This window comes from Diabrotica undecimpunctata, chromosome 6, assembly GCF_040954645.1.
Source record: "Diabrotica undecimpunctata isolate CICGRU chromosome 6, icDiaUnde3, whole genome shotgun sequence".
Taxonomy (NCBI): Eukaryota; Metazoa; Arthropoda; class Insecta; order Coleoptera; family Chrysomelidae; genus Diabrotica; species Diabrotica undecimpunctata.
In genome coordinates, this window is record NC_092808.1 from 2,043,719 (window position 1) to 2,070,149 (window position 26,431).

The following is a 26,431-nucleotide window of genomic DNA, read 5'->3' on the forward strand; positions in this document are numbered from 1 at the left end:
TGAAAATAACAAAATGTTAAGGGGTAGTAGGTATAGAGTTTTTAGTTTCATCTGAAGGAATTTTAGTCACTAAATGAAAAGATAAGAAAGAAGTAATGGTGATGTCCAATTGTCAAAGTACTGTTGAAATTATCAACAGAAAGCTGAAAACTGGAGAAAAAGCTGAATTCTTGTCTTGACCGAAAATCTGCGAATTGGTGGAGGAAAGTTTTTTACAGAATAGTTGTTATGAACGCTATTGTAAATTCTTGGATTATCTACAAGGATTTGTATAAAAGAAGTGTACAACAATATAATACAAAATTTTCAAATTTGAATTTTCTTACGCCACTACCAGAACAGCTAATTGAACTAGGAAGATCAAAATCAAATATAAAAAGATAAGTGGCCGTTCTGGAAGAATATCTAAACGAGAGAAACATATAATTTACGTTGGAGACCATTTGCCACAATAAATACTTACCAGGAGAAGGTGTTTTAGATGTTCACAAAATAAATCAGAAACTCGAACTACGACTTTTTGTACAGCGTGCAATGTGCTTCTATGCAAAAATTGTTTTTCACTACCTACAACATTCATAAGAAGTAATGTTTTTTTTTTATTTTGAATATAAGTTTGTTTCTTTACTGATGGGATTTATTTATCCCACCATTTAACACCAATGGGACGTCTATATCCCATCTCCTTTCTAAGGATACAAGGACACACAACAATGTAAAAAAATCAATCGCTTTGTTCAGATCCGCATTCTAAAAACGTTTGTAACTTATTACTTTTTAAAATCTTCCGCTACCGGCTGTCCATTCAAAAACCGCTCAAAAAGTCTTGCGGTGGTTTCACATTGTATTAATGGTAGACCCTCGGTAAGAAATCCGTAAATAAAACAATGCACAGGATAATGAAGATTGATTATTAGATAAGAATATAACGTGGTGGATGTCTCAAATTTCGCGATACGATGCGGCGGGGACATATACAAACAACGGGCCATGGCAGACCCACAAACTTTTGCAATAAATCAGAATGAACAATGAACTGCCAATCGATAAACGGTGTTGTTTCGTATTATACGATTTTCCTATTTAGAACTGACAGATGGTGATAATTTACGGGGTGTTAATAAACAAAACGATATTTTGTATGTATATAGGATGCTGGATGCAATTGATGGTGTTTGATCGACTGATTTTCACGATATGTTGTGTTTGGTAAATGTTTATTGTCCTATAAAGGCAGGAATGGCAACCGCTAGATCAGCTCGTACCGTTTTTATTATTACTAAATCACTTTATCACTTTAAATCACTAAATAAAATATTAAAAACCAAATTAATTATGATCGTGGTTGAAAGTCTTTGTTGATTATACGGCAAACTAACCTTTTATTTCCAAAAATTCTCTACTGGCTCCTTTTCTTCTTACGACTGACAGAGGAGATAGCACACCTACTATCTCCAGGGGGAATACCAAGCCGGCTTCAGAAAACATAGATCGACCATAGATCAGATCTTTACTCTAAGATAGCTGCTTGAAAAAGGATGGGAATTCAATAGAATTATCCATAATCTCTTAATAGATTTCCGGCAAGCGTACGACAGCATTAAAAGGGATCAGATGTGGAATGTAATGGCAGAACTTTCAGTTTGAAAAAAACTTATCCAGCTTGTTAAGTTATGTGTGAATAGCTGTAGATCCAGAGTACGGATACGTAATATACTCTCAGAATCGTTCAAAATAAGTAGTGGCCTGAAACAAGGAGATGCGTTGTCACTTCTCCTCCTGGAGAAAGTCGTAAGAGCAGCACAACTTAAAACGGAGTTACTGACAGTAAATGAACCAAAATTACTACTAGCATACGCAGATGACATTGATATTGTGGGAAACACAGTCACCAATGTGAAGGAGACTTTTAATTGCAGGTAGAGGCAAAGAAAACTGGTTTAAGGGTAAACGAAGAGAAAACAAAATTCATGTGCATCAACAGACAAAAGGGACGAGCTAGAATAGGGCAACATGTTACAATAGACCCATATAACTTTGAAAGAGTGGAAAGTTTTAAATATCTCGGAGCAACAATCACTGCAGATAACGATATTGCGGAAGAGATTAAAGAAAGAATTCAGGCAGCAAACAGATGTATGTACAGCGTCCACAATACTATACAATACTATTAAATCTAAAAGCCTAATACGAACATCAAAGATTAGAATATATAAAACGATGATTAGAACGGTGTTGATGTATGGGTGTGAAACGTGGACTTTGACCAAAAAGACTGAAAGAAAACTTAGATGTTTTGAGAGGAAAATTCTCAGAAGAATCTTTGGTCCTTATCACGACATTAGTAGCAACCAATACCGAATGACAACAAATGCCGAGGTCAAGGAGATATATAGAGCGAGCGATATAGTCCAAGAGATTAAATCCCAACGTCTAAGATGGGCTGGCCATGTTCATAGACTCCCTAATAACCGCGTTGCCAAGTTAATATGAGAGGAAGCCCCCACAGGAAGAAGGCCCTTAGGACGTCCACGATTGCGATGGAGAGACAGTATATGGTCAGATCTAAGAACAATGGGGCTACCAACTGACCCAACTATTATGGACGACTGTTCAAGATGGAAGCAAGTTGTGCAGTCAGCCAAAGCCTACCCCGGGTTGTAGTGATACGAGAAGAAGAAGAAGTTTATGCCTTTATTCTTTTATCATTGTTTGCGGCTCTTCCCTATATGGCGCTTTTATTCTAAGTGTTTCTGAACTCTGTATTGTTTTGTTTTTGAGGAAATTAACTTGTTAAATTTTCTGGTGGTTATATTAAATAGGTGCAGCATACGTTGTAAATCAACTTCATTTTGAGAGAGTAGTATGGCGTTGTCTGCATAGCAGATTATTTTAAGTTGTTTTTCTCCCATTTGGTATCATTTTTTAGTTCTTACTTTTTTATTATTTTATCCATAATAAGGTGAAATAAAATATAGGACTCAGGGAATCTCCCTGTCTTATCCCATTGGGGGCTGTCTCCCTGTCTTATCCCATTGGATTTAATAGGGTCATTTAGTTCTTCTTCTACTTTTACTTTTATTATGTTGTTTCTTTAGATATTTTTAATCGTTTCGATTACTCTTAGAGGTATCTCTTTTGCGCACAATAAGTGGATAATGTCCTTTAATTTCGTGGTGCTTATTGCATGTATATGTAGGAGGTAGATGTAGATGAAAGGCATTTGGAACAAAAACTGGAAAAGTCGCACAATCTGCTGGAGAACAATGTTTAAATCTATAGGGACAAAAAAAAAGTATTTTTTGAAAAAATAATTGCTGTCTCGTACTTGACTCATGGTCTTTTTTTAGTATGTAGTGTCGTAAATAACTTTCCCATTTGTGTTGTGTTATTGGCGAGATTATTACTATTTTACGACTTTGCATTGATTTTATTATTTTCCAACTTTATCGTCCTCCAATATATGTATTTATATTATTATTTCATTTAGTTTCCCACGATTCCTTCTCCTTAATAGTTTGATGTGATTAAAAGATGAGCATATTGCCAAATATCGATATGACATTTTACCAAAATTTGACAGCGCTTAAAGGATGAGGCTACAGTAATAAACTTTTCTCGTTGTGTACAATGAATTACCATCAAGTTCAAACAAAGTTCTAAACTCAAACATATCGATTCGTTAAAAATCCATTTTTCTAATAACCGCAATAAATAAAACATTTCTTTTAAAAGAGTAAACAGCGAGAGGTGCGATCAATACGAGCAGGTTAATTTTATTTTGGCTATTTCGAGAGTCATTTAAATATACCTAATCCGTTTATATAATACCGAGCAAGGTCAAATATTCTATAGATTGTGGATTAGAAAAGGTATGAAAAGAATCGCTGGGCATTTTAGGTATACAAATTCTTTTCTAGAAAAGCAGCAGTCTTTGTATTTATTACATATACCAAAAAAATGTTTTAAATAATGTGGGTATTATCTTTATTCAAGAAACTTTTATGTCAATGTAAGAGATGCGTAAAATGCCCACCACGAACTCTAATGTACTACCGAGCATTTGGTTTTATTATATCATGGACTTCAGCCCATCTTCAGGTCCTCGATAAAATAATGGTATCGGTTAAGCAAGTGGAAAAGCAATATCACAACTAAAACATGGCAAAACTTCTGAACCTGACAATGCATATGCTGAATTCATAAAATTATTTAACACTGACGGTACTCAACGACTAACAAAAATATTCAATGATATATATTTAAACGGAGTAATACCAGGATCATCAAAACACCAAAATATATGAGGCACACACCAGTAGGGAGAAGGTCAAAGGAAAGACCCAAACTTAGATATATGGAACAAGTGGAACAAGATCTGAAAACACTTAAGATTACCAACTGGAAAAACAAAGCAAGGAACGAAACAGAATGGCGGAAAATCCTAGAACAAGCCAGGACTCAGAAAGTGTTGTCGAGCTACTGATGATGATGAATACCAAGATCATGGCTGAAGTCAACGTTTATTGCTCTACCAAAGCAATCTATCCTGCAATGATTTCCACATTTTAAAGGTATTTTAAAAAATCATACATCAAAGAATATATAGACAGAAACTATTTGAAAACAACCAACTCAAACTTCTAACGAGTTTGCTGAACAAAATCTATGAAACTGTAGAATTTCCTACAGATTGGCTAGTTTCCACCTTCATCCCTCTCCCCAAAAAGGCAAATGCCACAAGATGCTCTGATTACAGAATTATAAGCGTAAAATTCTTCTTTCTGATATTCACTCTCGCATATATAGAAAACTTAAAGAAAACATTAGCAGTGTTCAGTTTGGGCTTAGAAGCGGACTGGGAACGCGAGAGTCCCTATTTTCCATACAAGTATTGATACAAAGAGCTCGAGACGTAAATTGCGAAGTTTATGCATGCTTTATAGACTTTGAAAAAGCATTTGACAAAGTGCAACATCAAACATTATTTCAGATGCTGCAAGAATATAGTATTGTTGACAAAAATTTACGCCTAATTAAAAATTTATACTTACAGCAAAGGGAAACTGTACGAGTAGACAACGAAACCTCACAAGAATTCACGATAAACAGGGGAGTACGTCAGGGCTGCATTTTATCACCGACGTTGTTCAATACTTACTCGAAAATGCTGTTCAGGAAAGCTATTGATGGTTTAAGAGAAGGTATAAAAATCAATGGTGAAATCATAAACAATTAAGATATGCGGACGATACGGTTTTGATTGCTGATAATGCTGAAGATCTGTAAACATTAATAGACTGTGTAGTGTAAGCCTATGACAGATACGGCATGAAATTAAACTGTAAGAAGATTAAAATTCTTATAGTAAGTAAAAACGACGTAATATAGCACCAATTCACAGCTAATAATGAACCCTTGAAAATAATCGACAAAATTACATACCTTGGATGCAGCCTAAATAAGTAATGAGACCACTCACAGGAAATAAGATGTCGTATAGAAAAGGCGAGAGCTGCCTTCAATCGCCTCAGGAAGATTTTATGTAATATGCACCTGAACATTGATATAAGAACACGAGTCTTGAGATGCTATGTATTTTCTACCATTTTATATGAAGTCGAAGCCTGGACCTTGACGGAGGCAACATCCAAACGATTAGAAGCCTTCTAAATGTGGTGGTACCGCCGCATGCTTAGAATTTCCTATATCCATCATATTACAAACAACACCGTGATCCAACGTATGAATAAAGATTTGGAAATTGGGCGTATCGTGAAAATCAGAAAGATGACATACTTAAGGCATGTGATGTGCAATAAAAAGTATCAACTAATTCAACTAAGATAGAAGGCAAAAGATGTCAAGGGCGCAGAAAGACATCGTGGTTGAAGAACATTAGACAGTGAGCAGGAATGACTACCATACATCTATTTAGAGCAGCTGTCAACAAAGTTGTATGGATCAACGTGATTGTCAACATCCATAGAGGATAGGCACCAAAAGAAGAAAATGTTCTTACTGCAAAAAACACCATGGCTCATGAAAAAGAACAGCAGCAGATCGAGATCTTTGAAAAAGCTTACTGAAATAGGCCGAGGCTTGACTTGAGCTGTAGTAATATTGGATGGATAGTGTCAAGAAATATCACTTCTTAACAACCTAATAAACACATCTATACAGCTCTGTTTATTGTTGTTGTTGTTAATGTAAAAGGCAACAATTACGCCACAGCGAACAAACATTTTGAAACCCCATTTTTTTGGTTTGTTCTTCACATATTGTCTTCTCGAGCCTGCCTTTTTTCCCTTGTATGGGACCATTATTTTATCCACTAAACATCTAGACTCTGATTCAATTGTGAGACAGTTTCTTCGTACACGATCTAATAGGCCTTATTTTGAAGTAACTGTCATTATTCAGCTCCTCAATATTGACAAAATGTAGGCTGCGTCGTATTGCTTGATACTTCTTTAGTGACATTATATTTGGAATATATTTGGAAGTTCATATCACATCTCTTGAGACCAATATTTCATGTACGCCGGTATGTCACCAATCCCCAATAAAATTTCAAAAGCTAAGAAATCGTGCATCTCACCTATACTTGTGTCTACATATTTGTGAAATGTTTGTATCGAACAGGTTAGTTTGTTCTTCAATTAATTCAACAATATCTGCACTAAAAAGGTTTTAAAATATTGCAAAGGTGTTTTTATATTTTGGGCTTTTGTAAAATCATTACTTTGTTCTGTTGTTACTTCATATTCCAAATTATCAGTCATCCAGTTAAATGAAGGCTCATTTTTTCTCCTTTCGTTTTATTAAAGAACTTGCTTGTTTTTGGACAACTGGAGAAAATTGTGGCACTACTGAGGGAGTAGCTACTGCTTGTCTTTATTTTACTGACTGAAACAGATAATATTTTTACAGCTTTTTCTATATCTTCTTTAAAAGTTATATTTTCTTCAACATCATCTGTGTCTTCTGTGAATTATTTTTAAAAATTACGAGATAATACCTCTTGTTCGTCATCACTACTACTTTCTGGGTCGCTTTTAGCACCAACTGGAGGCAAAAGGGCCAATATTTTATCAATTTTTTTAGTCTGAAAAAAAAAATAATTGCCAAATAAGCCATATCGGGCGGTGTATACTATACAATACAAAAAGTTTTGATTCGATTTGCTGAAAAAATATTTACAGTATACCAAAAATTTGTTTATAGATAAACAGTATAATGCTTTCAAATTAAGTTCCCAAAAAATTAGCACGGTATAATAAAAAACAGTAACTGATGTACAAATTTACCACTTGTTGGTTGGAACAACACTCTTGCTCAACCATTTTGTCGAGACTATATCCATACCATCAGAACTAAATGCGCGAAATTAAGAATTTTCGGGCCGACTTCCAGTCGGCTACATACAGTAGTGTATACTAACTACAGTGTATATATAGTGCCAAGAACTGGGTTTCAAATACTATTGATTGTCAAATAAAAAATTTGAAATATTATGTATATTATAACATACGTTGCCAAGTTAGGGGTTAATCTGGCGCCACCTGTTAGAGATCTGAAAAAGATCTGATTTTTCTCGCATTTACTTGGAAATTACATAATTATTTTTGCCAAAAGGTCTTACAGTTTATTGAAATTGTGCTATATAGCAGAATTTAAGGTACTTTTTTAAACAAAAAGTTGTGGAAAAATATTTTCACTGTCTCTACTATATTTAAAGATATGTTTATAATACTAATTTTTTTTTTGTTGCAGTAAAGAAAGCTCGTTACGTTGGAATACAAGGTAAGTAACTTTTTATTACTTTTTAATTAAAAATATTTTCTGTAAGTCACATACTCCAGTGTAGAAAATAAAATGGTAAAAAAATATTACTGATATTACTAAATATGTACTGTCAGATCGGCCAAACAAAGACCAATTTTCAAAAATACATTTTTTCGGGCGGATGAGTTGTTAAGTGGTCGACCACTCTTTTGTTCTGAGGTTGAGAAATAGGCCTCCAAGGCAGATGAACCAAAATTTGGCCAACGGCATAAGGATTTAGAAGGTAATGTTGATGAGAATAATATTGATGCAACTCGCATATTTAGCGTTGACGAAACGGGTGTCAGCACTATGCAAAAAAATGCCAAAAGAGTGGAGAACGTGGAATCAACACGACAGTTGTTTGCTGTGCGGGTGCTTCAGGAATTTACATTTCACCTATGCTTATATTATGCTTCACTTATGCTTATAAACGGGGGTCAGACAAGGAGACCCAATGTCACCTAAACTTTTTAATACGGTGCTAGAACATGCTTTTAAGAATTTGGATTGGATGACAAAGGGAATAAAAATAGATGGAGAATATCTAAACAACTTACGTTTCGCCGATAATATACTTATAATAGCTGAAGATCTAGGTATGGCAAGAGAGATGGTACAGGAACTCGTTGTGGCTACAGAAAGTGTGGGTTTAAATATAGATATCTCGAAAACAAAAATCATGACCAATTTGGTACCCAACCAGAACATCAGTATTGGTGGGAAAGAAATAGAACTCGTAGACAGATATAAATACCTGGGACATGAAATTATGATTGGCAGGGATAACCAGACTCATGAACTGAAGAGAAGAATCGGCCTTGGGTGGGCAGCATTTGGAAAACTGAGAGAAACTTTTAAAAGTGAGCTGCCCACATGCCTAAAGAGACAGGTATTTGATCAGTGCGTCCTCCCAGTCTTGACGTACGGAGCAGAAACACTTACCTTAACAAAAGCAGCAGCTACCAAACTGAGAGTCACGCAGAGAAGAATGGAGCGTATGGAGCGAATGTTAGGAATAACTCTGCGAGACAGAATAACCAACGAAGACATCAGGAGAAGAACCGGAGTGACTGACATCATCGAGAAGATAGCCAGGCTAAAATGGAGATGGGCAGGACACATAGCCAGAATGACAGATGGGCGATGGACAAAGAGGTTATTGGAATGGAGGCCAAAGGAAGACAAGAGAAGCGTCGGTCGACCACCTACAAGATGGACTGACGATTTAAGAAGACTCAATAAAAACTGGATAAGAGCGGCGCAAGACAGACGGGGTTGGAAACATGAGGAAGAGGCCTATGTTCAGCATCTGAAAGCATATTTTTATTTTCATATATGTATGAAAGGAGTTGAATGCAAAATTTTTTTAACACATACTCTGCAGAAAAATTCATTGTTTATTTTGTTATTAATATAAAAATACAATACAATACACTGCAACATAATTCAATATATTAATACAATACAAATTAAAATGCAATATTCATAAGTATATATTTAAAAATGACAATAATATACATAAAAAAAATACACTAGAATACAGTGCAACATAATTCAATATAATAATACAATACAAATTGAAATGCAATATTCATAAGTATTTAAAAATGACAATAATATACATAACTTTTCTACTTACGCATATGTTTAATTTACCATGTAATAATATTAATAAAAAAGTCCTCCCCGACTGGGAATCGAACCCCGGTCTCCTGCGTGACAGGTTAGGATACTGACTACTATACTACCGAGGACATGACACAAACGTACTTCAAAATTGACAGTTCTGGGTCATACAGTGATTTATTGAGATTATTATTTTGAAATACAAAAGACTAATATAATTATGAACATTTAATAAATAATACAAAACATATCACATAAATAATAATATTAATAAATATTTTATTATATATACAATATTAAATGTATATATATATATATATATATATATAATATATCTTCTTCTTCTTAACATGCCATACACCAAAGTGCGTAGGCGACTATCTCATTACTAGAATTCTGTTCTTGGCGGTGTGACACAGCTCGCCTGTATTGTGTATTCCTGTCCATTCTTTAATATTCCTTAACCAGGATAATTGTTTGCGGCCGGCTCCTCTCCTACCTTCGATCTTCCCTTGTAGGATTAACTGTGGTATTTCATATTTTGCTCCTCTCAATATGTGCCCAAGGTAACCAATCTTGCGTTTTTTAATTAATTCAAAAGAGTTCTCTTTCCACGCCGGCTCTCTTAAGGACGTCATCGTTTCGAACTCTATCCACCCAAGGTATGCTCATCATTCTTCTTAATGACCACATTTCAAATGCTTCAAGTTTGTTGATAGATGTTTTTTTTTAAGTCCACGTTACCATACCATAAAGCAAGATGGACCATATGTAGCACTTGACCATTCGGTATCGTATTTCGAAATTTAGGTTTTGATTACATAGGAGCGGTCTGACGGTCTGATGAATAGGTGACGATCGCATAAAACGCGTGAAAACTTTTAAATACCTTGGCATCACAATCAATGTCCAATCGGATCCACAACAAGAGATAAAAACCCGAATACAAATGGCAAGACAAGCTTTTGTGAAATTCAGACCGCTCCTATATAATATATATATATATATATATATATATATATATATATATATATATATATATATATATATATATATATATATATATATATATATATATATATATATATATATATATATATATATATATATATCATCATCATCATCATGTGCAGCTTTATCAACCGTTTCCAATTACGGTGCAGCCTCCCTTATTTCAATGTTATTTTATGTTCTTATTATTATTCGACGATGTCTTAGTTATACGTTGTTCTAATAATTTGCGCTCATTATTATATATATATATATATATATATTATATATATATATATATATATATATATATATATATATATATATAATATTATATATATATATATATATAATATTATATATATATATATATATATATATATATATATATATATATATATATAATATTAAATATATACAAAATATATAGAAGCTTATAGAAGTATAACTTCAAAAATGATTAATGGTATTCACACTAAAATTTATTTTACTATACACTGATACCTCTACATAGGTTACTACGAGTACAAATAAGAAAACCATGTTACAATAAAAGCGAGTAGTTTTCTAAATTGTACCAGTTGCAACCTAACAGGGAAACAGACTTTTTTGACAGTAAAATCAATGATATCAAATTACAAAAATTATTATGCGTGTGTAAATGTTTATTATTATTTATCCTAATACATAGTTCAGTTAAATATGATGTTTATTATGAAAAATAAAATTCGAAATATGTTAAATGGTACAATATTGGCAACTCTCCTCTATATAACACCGACCACATTCTAACGGATATAAATATTTTATAATAGAACATAAATTATTATTAATGAAACGCATATCAGATTGGAATACAAAACAAAACAATACAAATATTTTAATACTCATACCTACAAATTATAAAACAACTGTTTCTATCTTTTTTTACCTATAATAGTTTACATTTTAACGATATACTCGTTATCTACTAATCACAAAAAGCAGTAATTTTAGACGTCCAACCTTCAAAGCATTCTTTGAACGAAATAGTTGGAATGAATCACATGCTTGGATTTCATTAGTTGACAATAAAACAAATAGAAAGCATTATAGGAGATGTATGTAAGTAATTGGTTAAGTAAATAACCAACCACCTCCAGTCAGTTGATTTATGTAAATTAAATAGGTGGATCTTTTAATGAACTGTAGGTGACGCCTACATAAATCAGTTTAGTACGCATTAAAAATATGTCTAGTAAAGAAAAACAAAATAAGATAATATCAGGACACAATTTTATAAATTATAATAATTATTTTAACTCTATTACAAGACACAACAAATTTTCTTTAGGGTAATTCGAGGAGAGATGGCCTACTTTTTTTAGAATATATGTATTTTCAAAAGTTTTTGAAATTTGGAAGTAAAATAAAACTTGATATAATGATTATAGTTTATTGATACTAATTTCAGTTATGAAATACAAATAAAACTTAAATATATTTGTTTATGTTAAAAAATATAAGTATGAAAAAAAACATCTCACCCACATAACGGAGGAGAGTTGGCTCTATGAAGAAGGTGAGATGGCGTATTATAAAAAAAATTAAGATAACTCATTTTTCTTGCAATGCATACATTGAAGCCAGTCGTCCGATTTGGAAGTTTGTGAATATATTTCTAAACATTCTGCACAACATTCTGCATCGGAATCATCATCCATATCTGAATCATCTTTGAGACTTATTGTTATTGACTCATTATCAGAAGATTCTGAAACTAGTTTGATTTTGTTTGTGTTTATTTTGTTTTGTTTGGTTTTGTTTTCTTTGCCTTTAGAAATAATCTTTTCATTTGTTTTTAAAACTTTCACTTTTTTCAAAGCCTTAACTTGCTTTTCTTTCTCTTCTTTCTTTTCTCTCTTTTCTTTCTTTCTAGCAATGATTTCTTTGGAAGTAAGAATCTCTGCTAGCTGTTTGCTTTTCTTTCTGACCACAGCTACTCTACGTTTATTTGGTAGAGGTGAGATTTCATCAAGCAATTTTCCTGGAGTAATTTCAGAGGTTACAGTTCTAATCGACATATCAACTTCAGAGTGATTTTTGCTTGTAGTTTCTGTACTCTGTAACAAATCTAGTTCCCCCTTTTGTCAAGCTGATAACCACTCCACTATAACCAGCTTTAGGTTTTAATTCAGGCCTTGAAAGGTGAGGGTTAATTTCCTTTTCCTTCGGTACATTGTCCTCCATCGACAAAAAAGCATCGTCGGGAATTACAGAAGAATCCAAAGGTACAATTCCAGTTGATTCAAAAGCGGATACTGCGTTACTAACCGTAGCAGACTTTCCCCAAGCAAATTTCAGTAAGTTCCCAAATTGAAGCCGAGTTATTTTTCTTTCTGGGTTATTGTTTATGAACGAATTGCAAGCAAATTGGTAATTTAATTTTAATGATTTAAAAAGCGCTCTGTCAAGAGGTTGCAAAAACTGTGTCGTGTGGCTAGGTAGGCAACATAGGGTTATACCATTTTGTTCCGCATATTCAAGAATGTCAGGATCGCTGCAATGCGAAGAATGACCATCCACAATCAGCAAAACATTGCCCTGTGGTTTTCGTGGAGTAAATTGGTCTCGTAACCAGGCCAAGAAAATAGAACTGTTTATTTATGCCGATTTTTCAGACATGTAAACCACTGACCCTGGAGGCATTCCGTCTTCAAACCCTTTCTTTTTATTTTTTCCCTTAAAAATACATGCAGGAGGTATAAATGTACCTTCTGCATTGCAGCATGCTATTAATGTTATTGTTTCGCCTTTCTCACCAGATGTGATGGCTGCCACGTTTTTTGAACCCTTTATGGCTAAAACATATCCTGGTTTATTATTTAGCTGTAGTCCAGTCTCATCCATGTTATAAATATGGCCAGGTTTATCTAATAGATCAATTTCAATGAGAATATACTCCAAAAGTATGAAGTATTGTTCAACATCTTTACGGCACATTCCATTAGAACGAGCAAGAGACACCCCTTCGGCTTTTCTTACGGACAAATCTAGATTTCGTGAAAGAAATAATGTTAACCAAGGATATGCAGCTTTTTCAGTATTCTTGTTAAACTTATGTGGGATTCCCATGCGTTCAGCTGACTTGAACCCCATGTACATCTTCTCTAGTCGGAGCAAAGCCTCGTTGTTGCAGCTTCTTAACATGAGTTACAATTTTGCGTTCTACCAATCTCAGTGTTAAAGATGGTCCCAAAGTACGCTTTTTACAATCATTGTTTGATATTCTTCTACGTAATGTAGAAGCTGGAATATAATATTCACGTGCAGCTTTATTCACTCCCATTTGTTTAGTATTTACTGCATTAACTGCCTCTGTTAATTGTTGCTCAGTCCATTGACCTCGACAAGAATTACCCTTTCTTATATATTTTGTAGACATTTCTGAAATAAAAGATTTCTATGAATAAAATAATAAAACATTACTGAATTTTTATACAAAAAACTATTATTACGTGAGCCATCTATCCTATTTATATGAGGGGAGATGGCGCATTGAATAACTACTCTCAATTTACACATGTCTAGGAATTTTTAGGTTAGAATTATAATTTAAGGTTTCCTCACATATTTATATACTTAATATAACCAAAAATATGAAAAAAAATACCTCAAATCTTGGATGCAAAATCTTTGATAACAATTGTTGTACCCTTCACAAACAATAAACAAGTTTTTCGGAGAAATAGTAAACCTTTTTCGATCATTTAAACACGCTTTAAGCACGTAATCATTTTCCAATGCCCGAGCAAGGTAAACTACGTTTGTCGTTACAGTACATCTCGTTTTACGCGTACCGCGCCATCTCACCTCCTGCGCCGTCTCTCCTCGATTTACCCTACATAAAAAACTAGAACATGACAGCTCTTTTAACTTTGTGATACATTTTGTAAGTTATTCTTCGTAACTTCCTTATTTACGTTTACACAACCGTTTTTTGGTTTTGGAAAATACCTAACATAAATACTAAAAATACTATACAATCTGTGTTAAAATCAGAAACTATAACAATTCTTAAAAAAAAAGTAAAAAAAGTAAACTGTCCTAAAAAACTGTAAAACATTGTTAATAAAAATCAAAAAGCCACCATTCTATCGAAAATTCCAACATTTGTAAAGTGTCCATCATCCAGACAACCCTGAGATTTTTTCCGATATTAAGCTGTCCTTGAAATGAGATACCATAATTGAGATTTTGTGTTATTAGTGAACTGAGATCGCTCAAATAGGACCTCTCTTAAAATATCGTTACCCTAAATATGATACTATATAAGAAAACTCTGTAAGCTTTATACTTTTTGTAATTTGATCTATAATCCGGTGTCGTTAAAAAACTTCTTACTACTTAACTAAGTTTGTCCAGATTTATATAGATCAATAAATGCGCCAACAAAAAATTTTTTTCTAAGTCTATAATTACCATGAAACGTTTCAATATCATCTTGTCTTTCTTGCTGCTGCTGTGTTTGTTGTGTTGATTGCTACTATTGAGATATGTGTTGATTTTCACTGATTTCACGGTCTTGTGCTACGACGCTGACTTTGTTAGGGATGTCAATAAAGGAAGAGGATACCGAATAGGATACTTACAGAAAATGACACCATCTGTAGCATTTGCAGCAGCGTATTTATTGTTGGTGATTCTAGGTAATTATAGGTGATTTTAACTTAAAAATTGGTAAAGGAAAAAGTGGCAAACATACGGACTCGGTAAAAGAAATGAACGAGGTGACAGACTACTTCAATTCTGCCAGGAGAATAACATGATTGTATCTAATACATTCTTCAACTTACCAAAGAGAAGACTTTATACGTGGAAATCACCCCAGAACAATGGCGAAAGAATAATTCGAAACCAGATTGATTTTTTACTAATAAACGAACGATACAGGAACTCCTTAAAATCCGTTAAAGCTTACCCAGGCGCAGATGTCTTTCCAGACCATAACCCTCTAATAGCGCAAATGAGTACCTATTAAACTAAAAAGATTGGAGCAGAAAAGAAGAGCAAATCAGATAGACGTCAGTCATTTATGTAACCTGGAGGTAAAGGAGAAACTGCAAAAATGTATTAATAATAATTTGAAAATACTTCATGAAAAAGAAACATCTCAGCCAACGAACAACATAGATAAAGAAAAACCAAAAATAAAGCAAAGGTGGATGACTGATAAGATCCTTCTTCTCATGGAAAATCGGAGAATAATGAAAGGAAAAAACGAACAAAGGTATAAACAAATACAGAAAGAAATTAAAATAGAAATCAGAATAGCAAAAGAAGATTTTTATAAAAGAAAATGTGAAGAAATAGAGCAATTTGCAGGCAAAACATGATATTTTTAATGTACATAAAAAAGTGAAAGAACTTGCAGGTACACAAAAACGTAAGCAGCCAAATACCCTGTACAATGTCAACGGAAACATAATAACAGAACTAGAAGAACAGTTGAAGATATGGAAAAACTATATTGAAGAACTCTTTGCAGATGATAGACAACAATCTGAGCTAAGTAACATACAATGAGACGAAGGTCCAGAAATAACGAAAGAAGAAGTAATGTACGCACTAAAAAGAATGAAAAATGGTAAAGCCCCAGGTCCAGATGAAATACCAACGGAAATCCTTAAACTAATAGAAAAAGACTCGATTCACATTTTAGTTGAACTTTTTAATAGCATTTATACATCAGGAAAAATACCACAAGAATGGCTTTTATCCACCTTTGTTATTATACCAAAAAAGATAAATGCCAAACAATGTAGTGATTACAAGGACTTGGAACAAGAGAGGCGTTGTTTGCACTGAACGTTATGTCTCAAAGATGTCTTGACATAAATCAAGATGTATTCATGTGTTTCATAGATTACAACAAGGCCTTTGATAAAGTGCGGCATGATCACCTAATCAGACTCCTGACAGAAAAGAATTTAGATAAACGAGACATCCGACTAATAGCAAATATGTACTACAATCAGAAAGCAGTAGTGAGACTAGAGAATAATACCACTGAAGAAATTGAAATAAAGCGAGGTGTGAGACAAGGGTGTATACTGTCACCAACCCTGTTTAATCTCTATCTCGAAGACGTAATGAATAGAACACTCTCTGAGCAATCCGTAGGTATTAAAATAAATGGTGTTAGATTAAACAATCTGAGATTTACCGACGACACCGTTATGATCGCTGAAACACTTGAAGAGCTACAGACATTGGTGAATAAGATAGCAGACTGCAGCGAAGAATATGGACTATCTTTGAACATAAAGAAAACTGAATTTATGGTAATATCGAAATCAACACAAAATGTCCAAAATTTATATTTACACAATGAAATTATCGATCGAGTTAGCAAATACAAATATTTAGGCACTTTTATAAATGAGAAAAACGATAGCTCAGCAGAAATCAAAATAAGCATAGAAAAAGCCAGATCCATATTCACTAAAATGAAGAGAGTGTTCTGCAGAAGAGATTTGAGCCTTGAAATGAAACTTCGCCTGATGAGATGTTACGTACTTTCTGTGCTGTTCTACGGAATGGAGTTATGGAGGTTGAAAAGGATTGATACCAAAAAATTAGAGGCATTTGAACTGTGGATGTATCGCAGAATCCTGAGAATATCATGGACCGAGAGAGTCACAAATGTCGAGGTCTTGAGAAGAGTAAATAAAGAAAAGGAAATCATATTTACGATCAAAAAACGAAAACTGCAATACTTGGGATACATTACAAGAGGCGAAAGATATGAACTGCTTCGAATAATTATGCAAGGGAAAATAGCAGGAAAAAGGTCCATAGGAAGAAGACGAAACTCCTTGCTAACGAATCTACGGGAATGGTATAGCTGTAGCAGCAACGAATTTTTTCGGTCAGCAGTTTCGAAAATACGTATAGCCCTGTTGATCGCCAACCTTCGGAACGAAGATGGCACTTGAAGAAGAAGATGATTTATTGTTGCCCAGTTTTGTTGAAAGAAAAAAACTCAAAGCACTAGATATATTGCACACACTCCTCTTCTTCTTGATCCACGTTATCTTCAAATTCAACATATGGTATTTCTTGCTTTTGGATTTAATTTTTTGCTTGAATTCATTGCATAAATTAATGCATTTATGTTTTTTTACGTTTTTTTAATTCTCTACATGCATTGAAGACAAAGTTTACCACTTTCTTAACCCCACGTGCAGTTTTAGGCGATTGTACTTCTTCAAGAGCTTTTTTATAAGGCGATTCAGTAATTAAAGCAGCTGCACAGAGTTCTTTCGTTTAATTCCTGATGGACTAGATAAAACAGGCAAAGGCTTTAGGTCAGTTGGTTTTACAAGTTGCTTATTTTATAAACCGTGGTGGTTATTCCACCAGGTTCTACAGAAATTTTCTTATTAATGAAATCATCAATGAAAATTTCTTACAAAGACATTTTCATTGATGCTATCCTTGAATATGCTTTTCCAAACAAACCCGCAATCTGGTACGAGGCAATTGGTCTTCCAGAATTATTTCTTAACTAGTTTTCGATTTGTTGGCAATAATATATCTTTAAAGGTCCCATAAAGGCTACTTCCAAAGGTTGTATCTTAGGAGTTAAGTGTGGAGGTAGGTATATTACATTGATATTATTTTCTCGAGTCTTATTAAAGATATCCAAGTTTTTGTGTGTGAATAGTGTCCGTCTAAAATTATAGGATCAATGACAGGATCTTCAGCGGACGGCTTATTATAGGAAATAAAATAATCCATCTACTACATAAATAAGTAGGATTGAATCCACCCAGAAGAATGATATCCTACAATTGCTCCAGGTGGTACTGGATCCATCAGCTCGGCTTTAAAAATTTTTCTCGGGAAAATCATCATTGGAGGCTTGTAATGAACATTTGCGTTTATACATATTACAACTGTGACAAATGCTCTAATCTGCCTTTTTTTTAAACCTATAACTTTAGTATGCTTGCGTTGAACTGCTATTATTCCGGACTCGTGAACATTATAAACTCTGCTTTGATTAAATTTGATATTTTTTAGTTCTGGTTCCAGAATATCATAAAATTTCTTGAGATTTTCTTTAGTAAATCCTTTGATTCTAGATGTAGATACACCTTGTGACGTCTGAAAATAAATATTCTTGTCACGCTTTAAAAAATTACTTAGCCATTTTTTTCCTGCAGTAGCCTTCGCTTTAGAAAACAGATTTGGCAAATTATTGGCCAATGCCAAGTGTAACGTCAACAAATATTCGCCGTTTAGCATTTCAGTTAATTTTGGCAAACAATTTGCCACATCCGTTTTCTAAAACATTAAGGCTACTGCAGGGAGAAAATAGCTAACGATTTTTTTTAAAGCGTAACAAGAATATTTATTTTCGAACATAACAAGGTGTATCTGCAGATAGAATCAAAGAATTAAAGAAAATCTTATGAATTAAAGAAATTTTATGATATACTGCTTGGAATTTGAAAGGAGGTTTTATGGTTTCATAAAACCTTCTTTCAGATTCCAAGCAGTATGAAACCAACTCTTTTTCTAATGCTTCGTAAAGCACTGGCTTACGACCTAGAGTTGATTTTTCGAGGTATCCCAGTGGATTTTCTTTCTTACAATAATATTCAAAATGTAGTTTTAAGTACATTGTATGCTTTCGCCGCTTTAAAATATCCACTCTCCTTATTCAGTATAGCCGAAACTGCACAGGCTATGTTTGCTTTATTCCATCGCTTTCTTTTTTAAAGGGGACATTCTGTAACAAAAACTTTCGTTAGTGTAGATACATAAAAACGTTTCTTATATTGCATATCCAATATTGAGAATACTTCTACGTTCAATATTAGACACATATTATTTCTAAATTGCAAGTTTTTTGCAAGATAAACAAACAAAGATTTCATTATTAAAACTACATAAATATCACTTTATCATTAATTTTAACATGCATTACGTTACCGATTTAAATTCCTCACAATATTTGAAATATTTTTAGCACTAAAAATAAGTAAACACAAAAAATTAAGGGGTTTGCAGCTCAATAAATTTGCAAGTTTTTGATGGTTGATCTTTAGATTCTACAAAAACTTCTACATTAAGTTTTGAACCATAATCTAGCCTTCCGTGGATAGATGACACCTGTCATTCCATGTGTTTTCTAAATACTTAGCTATCTAATATTTGGCGCTATCCGAATATTAGGCGACCTTCCTCAACTATTTTAAGAAATACAAACAAAAATACACAAAATGAAAAACTTAAAAGTATGCTGACAAGATAATTTTTCAAATGAACTGAAATATACATATACAAAAAAAAATTTGATTCTTTTTCTTGATATGCCCATCCGTTATGTCCGTTACGAATGTTGGCGATCATCATAGAAATCTTTATTTTATCTGCAGCAGCGCGGAAAAGCTGCACACATGTTGTATTGAACCAGATTCTGAGGTTCTTTAACCAAGATGTTCTTCTTCTTCCTGGACCTCGTTTTAAAGGAGAGCATATCTGGATTTATATAATATGTCCGAACAACTGTAACTTTTATGATTTGATGGTGGTGGTCAGTACCTCTCGGTTCTTATTCATTCTATTGAGGACCTCCTTATTTGTGACTCGGTCAGTCCACGGGATCTTAAGCATTCACCGATATAGCCACATCTCAAATGCTTCCAGTTTTCTGCACATATCTTCGTTCAAGGTCCACGATTCAATACCATAAAAAAGGACAGAAAAGACGTAGCATTGCAGCATTCTTACTATTGTATCAAGAGAGAGGCTGTGACTCTTGCAGAAGGCCCCCATCCGATTGAAGGTGGATCTAGCTTTTCCGATGCGTGCTCTAATCTCCTGGTTGTTGGTCCATTCTTCATTTATTATGGTGCCGAGGTAGTTGTAGTGCGTCACTCTTTCTACAGGGGATTGGTTGACGTAGAGTTGACCTTCTGTTATTCTTTTCTTGCTAATTATAATAAGCTTTGTCTTCTTAACAGTTATATTGAGTCCATATTATTGACTTTAATACGTAATTTTGTTCATAAGAACTTGTAGGTCTTCTAACTTGTCCGCAAATACTATGGTGTCATATGCATATCTGATGTTGTTTAGTCGGTAACCATTTAGTAGAATACCTTGTTCAGTTTCGTGCAAAGTTTCGATAAATATTCTTTCAGAGTACAGATTGAAGATTAAAGGAGACAAAATACAGCCTTGCCTCACTCCACTCATGATTTTCACATAGTCAGTGTGTTCACCTTCAACTCTGAGATTTGCTGTCTGATTCCAGTAAAGATTTCTAATTATTTTCAGATCTTGGTTGTTAATTTCTGTTTCTTTTAGTATTTGCATCATCTTGGCGTGCTGTATCGATCAAACGCTTCCTCGTAATCAACCAGATATGTGTATGCGTCACAGTTGACGTCTCTGCATCTCTGGAATAACACTTGTACTGAGAACAAAGCCTCTCTAGTACCAACAGCATTTGTGAACCCGAACTGGTTGGGGGAAATTTGATTTTTCCACAGTACATTTTATAGTACGGTAATCTGCAATATGCAATAAACTCATATTTCAGCTATTCTGTTGGTATTTCTCCAGAGTTGTATATGTTGTTGAATATCTTTGCGATTATTGCTACTGATTCGTTGTCCATTAGTTTGTGTAGTTCTGCTTGTATATTATCAGGGCCTGCCGCTTTGCCATCCTTCAGTTGTGTTATTGCAGAATAAACTTCCTGCTGTAATATTCTTGGTCGATCATTTACCTCTTCTTCTAGCTCAAAGGTGTTATCTCTTTGGTCTTCAAATTTTGATGAGTTTGCATAATTTGTGTTTTTTTACCTATATAGAACCTAATATACCAAGCAAGTTAACAAAAAAAAAACTGGACAGTAGGGTACTGTAGACTAGCACTGAGCTTCATACTATGTTTCTATGTTTTCTTAGATAGATGGAGGCAATTTTACTTAGAGCGACTTAATAAATTATTATTTCCTGGTCTATGCTTATCTCAAAATCGTGTTAAGATAAACTCACTCAAAATTCTAAAGTTTACCTAAGATTTGTTAGCCCACTGTACACCCAAACTTGCCATATTCTTTTAAAGGTTTAATACTTTTTTATGTTAAGTTCGTTTATTTTTCTTTGAAAACGCAAAAGCTACCCCTACGCACTGTCGAGCTCATTCCACCAGCATCGGCACTGTAAATTCTCTCACGAAGATTACGTTCACTTTACGGCTTTTTTGTTCTACTTGCTAATGTTTTTATGTGGGATGCAGACTCAATCGCGCCAACCTTCCTCCTTTCACAAAAGCAACTTACTTTATTTTAAATCAACTGAACTTAATAATCTGAAACAATATTCTTGACAAACAAAAACTTTGAAATTAAAGGCATTGCATTCAACTTTTAAAAATAATTAATAATTGTGCTACGATACTTTTTGTGGTCAAATATTTTATTAAAAGTTATTTGATCTCAATTTGATCTTAACGATCAAAATACTACTAATAAACTAACCAACTTAATACTAAGCCGTTCTATCTTTCAGTGTAAGAAGGTTTGATTAAGCTCTTCATATTTGTCTCCACGTTTTCCTGTAATTTCTTTGAATTTGAACTTCTTCTTTCCTCGTTAAACCCCTCTTCAACTTCCTTCCTGACACCTTTCATCCATCTAGCTCTTGGTCTTTCTCTTTTGTTTTTTTGTCTTTTCTTTTCTTATTTTCTATTCTTTCCAGGAACCTTATTTCCATGGTATCGATTCTTAATTTTTGTCTCCCTGTTAGTATCTACGTCTTGCGACTGTATATAATTGTAGGTCTTACTACTGTTTTAAAGACTTTGGTATGTCTCTTTTTCTGAGAAATGTTGAATTTATTATATTATATATGTTTCCGTTTATATCTTTATCAATACTTTTAGATACAATCAGCTGAAGCTTAGATTCTGTATCATCATCATTGGCAAAGGTTCTATACAGAAAATCTTTTAGTACTAAGAAATTCCATTGGCTCCAGACATACTGGACTTTTGGACTATATGGACTAATTTCTTGTTAAGAAAGTGGTTCATGTCATGGGGCAAAGTTGCTTCTTTAATTTAAGACAGTAATTACAATTTGCATTGCATACTTTTTTCAGCCCAGTGTTCGATCTGTTCTGGCTTTCTGATTGTTGAATTATTTTCTTGCAATTTGTGGCGAATATGACCTACGTTGCTACCATTCCAACATCTGGGATAGCGTCTCTTCAGCATCGTCTCACGAACTATTTTCCGTACGATTTTCTCCAGACGTTTATCGTTTTGTTCTTCGCCTTCTTTAGAGGTTCGAACTCGATAGCTTCCTGAAACTTGACTGGCTGTTTCGTGTTCCAAGAAAATGGCAAGCGCTTCATCTAAAATTTTCTGCCTTGCTGGTCGTAAAGATTTTTGTAGTTCTTTGTCTGTCAATTCATTTACGAAGGTATCTACGGAGCAATTTCTTTCAATATGTTGTCTGGTGCCACGCTAAACCAGCAATATCTGCTTCAAATTCTTGCAAATTCTCACTTGCTCATTGAATTCTATTTCTTATTTATACTTATTGTAAATGGGCATCTTCGTAACGTTTGTCTAGTCGAATGAACAAGGTCTAGTAACATTTTTCTTTATCCTTAGGAATCGATAAGATATTCGCAGCATTGCCTCGTAAAGCAGCAGTCGAGGAAACAGCCTTTTCTTGTTCTGTCCATTAATTGGCTGTTGCCATAGCTTCAAATTGTCTAAGGTATATGTACCAAGAAGACTTCTCTTGAAATGGTGGCAATTTGAATCTCATATGATAACGTTTCATCTCTCGGTGATTCTTCTTTCAATACAGGATTTTTTTAAACTACTGCATTAACTGGTGGTAGCACTTTTGTATTAGCTATCATGCTCTCTAACTGTTCTTCTCTTCTACCTTATCGGTTATTCTAGAAATTTCTTCAAATTTCTCATTGTTCTTTCTAGAAGTTTCTTCGATAATCTGAGAAATATTTTCAAATTTCTCGTCGAATCTTCTAGATTTTTTTTGAATCTGTAATCAATTATTAGAGAAACATTTTTAAATTTCTCGTTAAATCTTTTAGCAACATTTTCGAATCGTTCATGATTCTTTCTAGAAATTTCTTCGCTTTTCTTTAAGACTGCTTCTTCTGTTGATTGAAAATGGAATGCTTCTGAGTAATTTCCATTCTTGTTGAGAAGATACTTCAATCGTTCTTGAAGGATCTTAGACCCGCTGCAGTCTTCATCTCATTCTTCTAGTTGTTCACGTAACTGTTTTACTAATATTTCTGCAAGCCGCATATTTGGTTAGGTTTTTAAATGTTTTTTCTTACAAAGATCACTACAAAATGAGCAGTTCTATTTTATGTAAATATATTTGTTTATAAGCTTACATTACGATATCGTATCAACTAAAACTAAACTAATATCAGCGCGGCTTATATATACAAGTCGTTACTTACTAGAATTATCTGGAGTAGTCCATCTCTATTTTAGCTTGTTTGAACGCCTCTTAGCGCACTTTTATTCCGCTTTAAAGCCCTCATTGGCATAATTATTATTTTTTAAATCACCAACAACATTCTTTGAACACCTATTTAAGATTGTTGACTTATAAAGAGATATTTATTAATCATTTGTCTTTGTTTACAGCACAACAATTTAACACGTACGTCACTCTCAAACTTCAGAACGTTAAATCGACAACAGTAACTGTTAAAGGAGCGACACCATGTTGGGAACAGGACTTTTTGTTGTAAGTATTTACTTTGATTTAAATTGGTGTGTTGGTTTAAGTCTCTATGATTTCTTTTTAGTTATTTCACTGAACTATACAGTTGCCTCATTTTACCATAATACAGTGGTACCTCGATATTCGAGCGCCCTAATATATGAGTGTTTTGAGATACGAGCCGCGGAGCGAGCGATATTTTGCTTTGAGATAAGAGCAACATTTGAGATACGAGGAGTCGGTTTTTATTCAAATTTATATCTCTTAAATGACTACTTCTAATTTACTTCGTAAATAAAAGGTAGTTTTACTGGTAATAGATCTTCACGGCCCAGCCATAAAGATCATTTTACGGATCTGTACGTGACTATTACTTGGACCGATAAATTAAATGGTCATTGTAAGTTAAATTCGACAAAAATTCGGATACTAATACTAACCATATTAAACTGTCGATGTCGGTGTAATTAACAATGTGTAAATTTTTACTATAGACATCAGCCTGTCTGCTTTGCTTGTTTTCCTCATTTTCGAAGTATTGTTGATAAGTTGGGTTCGCGTTTTGTGCTTTTTGTACATTACAATATTACATTTAGTTTTATAACCATGGGTTCGAAGAAGATGATGTCTATTAAACTAAAACGTTATGTCATTGAAAAACATGAGCAAGGTGTACGAGTAACTGACTTGGTGAGGATGTACGGGCGTACCACATCAATGATATGTACTGTACTTAAACGAAAGGAGGTGATAAATGGTATAATGCCAGCTAAGGGCGTTACAATAATTTCTAAGCTCCGGACTTCTCTCAATAAAAATATGGAGAAACTACTAATGGTGTGGGTGACACAGAAGCAGCTTCAAGGAGTAACCATAACACAAAGCATCCTATGTGAGAAGGCACGAGCAATTTACGAAGATTTGCTGAAGCAGATCTCACACACTTCCAGAAATAATGAATCGGAAGACTTGTTTAAAGCTAGTCGGGGCTGGTTTGTCAACATTAGAAAAAATAGCGGCATTTACTCCGTCGTCAGGCATGGCGAGGCAGCAAGTTCGGATGTGAAAGCTGCTGAGGTTTACATTAAAACGTTTTCCGAACTGATAGAAGCCAAAGGATACATCTCCCAGCAAGTCTTCAACTGTGACGAGCCAGGGCTTTTCTGGAAAAAGGTGCCGAATAGGACTTAGATAACGGCAGAGGAGAAGAAAAACTGTCAGTTCTGTGGAGAGCAAATCCAAAATTCTTTGTGGAGTGGATAAACCTGGATTTTGTTCCTTCTGTTAAAAAATATCTACAGCAAAATAACGTACCCATGCAAATCCTTCTTGTCCTCGATAATGCCCCTTCTCACCTACCAAATCTCGAAAATGATTTACTCCAAGAGTTTTAGAGAACGAACTTCTCGAGGAACAGTCTCAGTTGCTGACAACCGAAGAGTTAGACGAACTACATACGCAGCAGCATAAGGTGGTTAAACGAAAAATTAGTTTTGAGGAGGAGCCAGAATTATTGGAAGACGTTGTCTCTACAAGAGATATAAAGGAGATCCTGGGAATGTGGGAGAATATCGTGTTATTCAACGAAACTTGCCTAATACATTTCTGCAATATTCTGAAAGGGAGGAAGAAACAAATCTGTTTGGAAAGTTTTTTTAAACGATCTGCAGATGAAAATGAGCAAAGTGTGACGAAAAAAGCGAAGAGCACTGACGAAAATTAGGCGCTTCCGTAAGCAATTCACTTTTTCTTATGTTTTTACAGAATATGTATGTATTTTTTGTTACTTATAAATAAATGTTTCTTCTTTTAAATACATTTTTCTTATTTAAAAACACAAAAATAACTAACGTGTTTTTCTGGGGACTGAAACGTTTTAATGACATTTCAGTTAATTTCAATGGGGAGAATTGCTTTGCCATATGACCAATTTGACATATGAGCAATTTAACATACGACCAAGATTACGAAACGAATTACACGCGTATGTCGAGGTACCACTGTACTTCATTTTTTTTCTCTGACTAGTCCTATAAAGGCCATTGTAGTCAGTCTACTGCCATAAAAATTATGCTTTTTAACACTTCCAAATACATTATAATCTGCTGATTAAGAGATTTTCGTGAATTTAATTTAATTTTTATTATAAATAGCAATTTCGAAAACTTTGATTCACCAGACATAATATGAAAGCATTACACA

At 33.9% G+C, this 26,431-nt stretch overlaps 1 protein-coding gene across 1 annotated transcript in view; it reads left to right on the top strand.

The window, feature by feature from the left end:
• Positions 1 to 26,431, top strand: part of LOC140443351 (uncharacterized) — a 149,799-nt gene that overhangs the window by 58,530 nt on the left and 64,838 nt on the right. Inside the window, exons 2-3 of the mRNA XM_072534565.1 lie at positions 7,777 to 7,806; positions 24,151 to 24,253. Of these exons, the coding sequence (XP_072390666.1) occupies positions 7,777 to 7,806; positions 24,151 to 24,253 (133 nt within the window). The remainder of the gene's footprint in view (positions 1 to 7,776; positions 7,807 to 24,150; positions 24,254 to 26,431) is intronic.